Source organism: Nicotiana tomentosiformis, chromosome 4 (assembly GCF_000390325.3).
Source record: "Nicotiana tomentosiformis chromosome 4, ASM39032v3, whole genome shotgun sequence".
In the NCBI taxonomy this organism is placed as follows: domain Eukaryota; kingdom Viridiplantae; phylum Streptophyta; class Magnoliopsida; order Solanales; family Solanaceae; genus Nicotiana; species Nicotiana tomentosiformis.
The window spans coordinates 32,173,239-32,180,062 of record NC_090815.1 but is presented as its reverse complement, the minus strand read 5'-3'; the positions used below and the strand labels follow the sequence as shown (position 1 = coordinate 32,180,062).

Genomic DNA, 6,824 nt, shown 5'->3' with positions numbered 1-6,824 from the left:
TGACTGTACACAAATATAATTTTATTTAATACGAAGGAATATAAAGAATTAATTAAGCATGGGCTTAGATTTTCGACGTTACATATGATACTATAATGTCCTTTCTTCTCTCTCTTTTCATTTTTTATATATTGCGATTTGCGTTTGTCTGAAAAGAAAACCAGAAAAACGCAGCCACCCACCCATGACCTATTCATAGTGTTATACTAATAATCAAGCTTTTTACTAATTCTTTATATCAGTGTGCTTTAATTTCTGATTATAAAAACTAAGCAGATCTTTTTGTCAGATACTGGAAAAGGAAATCTTGGCCATAGATTCCTAATCCTGTTCTTTTCTACTCTATTTTATTGGTATCTATAAATAGGAATATCTTATCTACAGTTTCTCCCTTTTCCTCGCTTTTTTGGCGAACAAGACCCAAAGAAAATAAGTGGGTTTTGGAGAGATTTATGTCGGCAAGGTCTGCTCTGTCTGTGATTGAATTTGAGGCTCCATTGTACCTCTGCTTTTCAGTTTCTTCACTCTTCTTTGCTCTCTGCTTGCAATTTTCACCAATTATTTCCATGGGTTTGAGGCCCAAAAGGTACTTTTTCTTACTTACCTTAAACCCCTATAAGTTTTAGCCATTGTTCATTTACATCTGTTTCAATTTTAGTGTTTTTGGTTGTTTTTTCTGGAAGCTGATCTGATGTGGGGTTTTGTTCATTTTTTCTATTTTACAGGAATTGGTTTGGAGAAGTGTGTTTTGGGGGATTTCACATAAAGCAATTTTTACATCTTATTTTGCTCTTGAGACCGCCTCTTACTTGATACACAGCGTAATTTTTCCTAATTTCTCTTCAAATTTTGTGCATTACATCCTTTTCCTTGTGTTTTCCTTTAGTTTTTGTTTAGTTTTCTTTTTAAGAAAGGCCAATTTTTGGCGAATATTGAGGTATTTTGGAGTGAAATAACTCAGAATGTCTGAGCTTGAGAGACAATCATCATCAGATCTTGAAAATCTGAAAAGAAATATGAAGAACAAAGCTGATACGAGACCAATGAGGAAAATTCGGATTGTTTGTTATGATCCTGATGCCACTGATTCATCTGATGATGAGGGGATCAATGATCCCAAATCCAAGCGTTTCGTTCGGGAGATTAAGTTGCAGATTGGCAACTCTTTCACTCCTCCAAAAGCTTCTGAAACAGAATGTTCTTTTCAAGATAGCAACAATGGAGAGCAAAAACCAAAAAGCAAGGCTTTAGCTAAACCCCTGATTCAACCAAGGCAGGGTTTATCGAAATATAAAGGTGTTCGTCAACGAAAATGGGGCAAATGGGCTGCTGAAATTCGCGATCCCTTCAAAGGAAGACGGGTCTGGTTGGGTACTTATAGTACTGCTGAGGAGGCCTCTCGAGCTTACGAATTGAAACGCCTTGAATTCGAGAGTATGACTAAGAATAGCACAAATGTGTCTGAGAAGAGTTCTGATGACCAAAATCAAACCAATACTAATGTTGCTAGTGTCTCAGAGGACTCTGCAGAAAGCTCAGCGTCACATACTTCGCACTCCTTGCCATCAGTTCTTGAATTGTACTCTTTTACTTCTGCCTCTGCTTCTGCTCCAATTTCAGGACATAATGTTAATGAAAAGGCAAGTGATGTTGCTTTGGAGGCTAATGTTGTTGAACAAGAAGTGCCTGAGTTGGCATTAATTGAGGAAACTCTATCTTTGGCTCAAATTAGTGAAACTATGGACCTTGAGTTGGAGCTCGAGTCATTCCTTGTCGGTGCTGATGATTTCAGTCAGCATTTGGATGAGTTTGTTATCGATGATTTTGAGGACCCTGCGGTTTGTGTGATCGAGGGTGATGACCAGTTGCCTACTGGTTTGCCTGATTTTGATTTTGACTTTGATTTTGATGGCTATGATGAGTCCTTTGGTTTGATGGATGATGCTCCGCGGATGAATGGAACACCCCTCAATATTGCATGCCCATAATTTTGCAGCTAGACGAGTTATATTTGGATATAGTATTAGTATTACATGTGTTAAGTATCAATTGAGTTGTATGTCTCAAGAATCAGTTAAATAGATGCTTGAGACCGTGATTTTCCCTTAGCGAGTTCTATTTATTTGTTTGTTCAAGAGAGGTTTTTGAGTCAGAGGGATGTGCTTTGTCTTCATTGAAATTGTGAGTGCCTTTGGATTTTCCCGTGCTCTTAGAGCCGTCCAAAGGGCTTCGTTCTCAATCTGCGTAGTCTTTGAGTGTATGTTGCCGATGAAAGGGCTTGAAAACGCGTGTGATTTTACTCCCTATTATCCATCTTTTTTTCGAACTATGATATTAGTGATGAGTATGATATGGAATTTGGAAAGGAGTTTGTTGAAATAAAACTCTTTTGTTTTGTCTATTCTTCTTCTATTCATAGGTATTGTATATTATCTGTTGGATGCTTTCTTGGCTGAGTATGTTTCAACCTAAAGTTGTTATGGTTGGGATTGGAAGTTAGGAATGCAGATTGATTCCAAATGGTGGCAGGCTTATGATATGTGCTTCTGATTTTATGTACTTTTGCTCTTTGTGCAATCAACTAATTCCAAATGGACTGAGAGTTTCGGGTATTAGTGAAGTGTGCTAAAATCTCGAACACCAGTATCATTGTGTTATTGCCTTAACTGCAAAAATGGAATGTTCGTTGGTGTGAAAATCCATTGTCTAAATCAAAGGATATCAAGAACTAAAAGTGGTTATGTTATAGAGTCCCTGGATATAGAACCAAAAGCATTTCCTTCAACTAGAGAAAGGTCAATTTCGTCGTCGTCAGACCACAACTAGACTGCAATATTTCATAATTTAGTACTAGAAAACTCGACCATCAAAAGATGTGGTGGGATGGACTATGGAGCGTTTTCCCCTTTAGTGGGTTGAATTAGTCGGGACAATGATTTCCGGATACCGGCTAGTTAAACAAAAAAAAAAAAAACACTCTGGTTCATAAACTAATACTAGCACATTACCCGCACTCAGCATTTGCACTAGTTAATTTAACTCTAAGAATAAATATCGAGCAACTAAAACCTTATTTTACACGTAGTATTAATCAATTAAGAAAGTTATATATACTTATCCGTTTGTTGCGACGGAAGGGCTCGAAAACGAGAGTGTTTTTATTTTCTCTTATCCATCTATTTTTGAACTATGATATTAGTGATAAGGTTGTTGATTGCACAGTCACCTACTAGAGCACATTACTGAAGTTTTAGGTTCAGGCTCTTGGAATGAAAATTTTGCGTTTTTCTCTTTAATAAGCCATATACCGTGTGCATCTGAATTAGTTGAGACAGTGGGTTCCTAATACAGGATGGTTAAATAATTAAATAAAAACTCTAGATCATAAACTAATAGCGCATTACTGAAATAACTCCTCATAGTTGATGATGCAGATATCAAATGGTCATAATAGTTTGTCGCAGAAAACAAATTGCTCGCGCCCAATATTTACACTAAATTAACTAGGTTAACTCTAAGAATAAATATTGAGCAATTAAAAACTTATTATCTATGTAATATTAATTATAATTAAGAAAAGTTACATATACTTATCCTATGTTTAAGAGAGTTTTGAGAGAGAGAGACGTGCTATATCTTCAAGGAAATTTAGTACCTTTGTTGCGAAGGAAGGGCTCGAAAACGAGTGTGTTTTTATTATCTCTTATCCATCTCTTTTTCTAACTATGATATTAGTGATGCGCATGGTATGAAATTTCTTCGTTTTTGTCTCTTCTTTTTCGTAGTGTTTGCAATTTGTATATTATCTATTGGATGCGCTCTAGTAGCTGACTGTTCTAGTAACTAACCTAAAGTAATGGCTGTGATTGAAAGTTACAAATGCCAAATTCTTTGTTTCCAAATGGGGCCAGACCTATCACTTTATCTTTTAATTTTATGTTTTTTTAGCTCTTTATACAATGAACTAGTTCCTGCTGGACTGTACTCTGGTGTGCTAATGACGTGTGCCAAAATCTCCAACACCATCATCAATGTTTTAGTTGGACAAAAAGGTGTTTAATGTTAAAATCCTCTAATCTTGTGCTTTTGACATTTCTGTTGGGTGGTGGGCTCTTGAGGCTCAAACAATTGCATAAATATGATACTGTTGGAGGTGGTCTTTAATTTTTGACATCCGCTTGTTCTATGGGTAGAACTTCAAGGTCAAAAATTAAAAGTGTTACCCATAAGGCAAGCGAAGAGCAACATTTATTAAATTTAACCGAAATAGGAAGTGGTATGATGGGTCAGTATTTTCTTGATAGGAAGTACACTTTGGTCCAGTATTTTCTTGATAGGAAGTACACATTTTTTTGGTTACTTTGCCAACCAAAGGATATCAAGAACCAAAGGTCGTTGAAAGGCGTTATCTAATGGAGAGTCTTTGGCTTTTGGAAGTTGAGAGAGCTATTATACACTCTTCTCTCGGAAAACATTTTATCCACTTATATAGTCTGGTCACTGATGCACACTTTTTTCACTTTGCCATGGTTAAGTAATCTCTATTCTCGCTTTAATTTATAATTTAACGATATCAAAATAATATGATTGGTGTTAAAGATGGTTTGTGAGAATAGCCGCTCACAAATAATTGTCGAAAAAAGGTAGTATATTTTTTTGTTGTATATATATATATATATATTTGCTATATACAAAAAATAATAAATTTTATACATTTTTGCGACTACCAAATAAAAATAGTTTCTATCATGAGCTAAAAGTAACATTTTCCAATTTTTTTCGATACTAGGTGGAGTCTTGGGCCACTTCGCCATGCTACTCTGTTAGTTCCTTATATTTTGATTGGGCATGTTAGACGAGAAGTAGGTGGCAAATTCTAGCATGAGGTTAATGTGTTTTGTTGGTCTTTGATGACATAAATAACAAAGGAATGTTAGATGGTTTTAAAATCAAGAAGTAATGGGGGAACTGAGAATTGAATTTTTTTGGCCAGTTGAAGTGGGGGTGTCTCTAAACTATAGCAAGGACAATAATTCATTGTTAGGTTGTTAGTTGTCAACATTCTTGAAATTCTGTATTAGAGCTCAATTGGGTGGTTCCATTAATACTAAGTGTTATTTTGTGCATTCCCGATGTTATGTCTAGATGCTTACTCAAACATTATAGACTAAATTTTATCATAAAGGATGACTTAAATAAAAAAGTAAAATGATTTTATACGTTGTATATGTATCTCACCATTCTGTATAAGTTTGTCTTATCTATGAAACAAATTTTAATTGAAAAAAAAAAGAAAGAAAACTTCCAAATATTGAAATTAGGGCTTGCGCTCTTTCTCGGTGCATGATAGCTTAACCTGGCCCACCATGGGTGGTAAGAGAGTACGCATCCCAACCCAGAAGGCTCTCATGGCAAAGGAAACATCCTCCTTGCAAGCTCACCGAGGGCAAAATGATGATAGTAAGAAAGCAGTGGGAGCTGCACTAGCAAATTCAAAATTCAATGAAACAGTAACGACGAACAAGGAACCAGAGAAGGCCCAGCAAATTGAAGCATCCAGACGTTGGAATGAAGTAGTACTGGCTTCGCCCAGTCTAATGCAAACTGAATCAGGAAGCAGCGATAAGAAATCATGGCCATACGAGTTCGAAGATAAGCTTGAATCACAGAAGAAAAAGAGCTCCATTTGGGATGAATTTGATATAACAAAAATATCAAATGCATGATACAAATTAGAATATGTTCCTCCCAAATCAATTGGTGAGAACTCATTTTTTAGATTGAATTGGAGGATATAAGTACTTAAATTGCTTATTGGGATAATATTGTGGTATGCTACGTTCTAGGGGCACACCCTCCCTTTGCAGCAATTCAGGGCTTTGTTCAACAACTTTGGGGCAAACATGAAATTGACAGGATTGCTATGCTAAAGAATGGAGTAATAGTGGTGAGATTCGAAATAGTAATTGGGAAACAAGAGGTCATTCAAGTTGGTATCTACCACTTTGATAACAAATCTTTTACTGTGAAGGAATGGTCACATGACCAAGAATTCACCAGAGAAGAGCTGCTAACTGTTCCAATTTGGATCAAATTCTCAAGGCTAGACTTTAAATATTGAAGTCCAAAAGGCTTAAGCAAAATTAGGAGTTTAGTTGGGAAGCCTCTAATAGTGGATCACAACACTGAAAAAAAGAATGGTTTGAAGTTTGCGAGTCTATTGGTGAAAATGGAGATGAGATTACAATTGCCTAATATGGCGATATTCAGGAATGAAAAAGGAAAATTGATTGAGCTGGAAGTGAGTTATGATTGGAAGCCAAAATTGTGTAACCACTGCTCCAAGTTGTGATGACCCGATAGGTCATCTAGAGTTTAAACCCTTAATTCTGTGTTTCGAAACCTCAAATAACTCCTTTTAGCCTTTATCGGTTTACGTGCCCAGACCGTGCCTTTTTCCAGAAAGCTTCTATATGAAAAATTGGTTAAAATATGAATTTGTGCCTTAAAAATTTATTTGAGTTGATTTCGGTCAATGTTTTGAGCAAACGGATAAATATTCGTATTTTGACAGTCCCGATGAATCCGTATCGTAATTTGAAACTTGGGCGTATGCCTGGAATCGAATTCGGAGGTCCCTAGCTTCAGTTATCGCTATTTGTTAAAAATTTGAAGTTTAAATGTTTAAAGAATTTATAAATTAGATTGATGTCTGACTTTGTTGATGCCGGGTCTGGATTTTGGTTTGGTGTCAGATTCATAGTTCTAGGTATTATTTTGGTATTTTGATTGCGCGAGCAAGTTCGTATAATTTTTTTGGACCT

General features: G+C 36.0%; 1 protein-coding gene across 1 annotated transcript; it reads left to right on the top strand.

Annotated features, from left to right (window-relative positions):
• The first annotated feature begins 385 nt into the window (after positions 1-385).
• On the top strand, positions 386-2,401 carry LOC104097498 (ethylene-responsive transcription factor ERF118-like). The gene is made up of 2 exons (XM_009604066.4): positions 386-586; positions 726-2,401. Exon 2 carries the CDS (start codon positions 963-965, stop codon positions 1,986-1,988), a length of 1,026 nt encoding a protein of 341 aa, XP_009602361.1. The 5' UTR covers positions 386-586; positions 726-962; the 3' UTR covers positions 1,989-2,401.
• Positions 2,402-6,824: the final 4,423 nt, after the last annotated feature.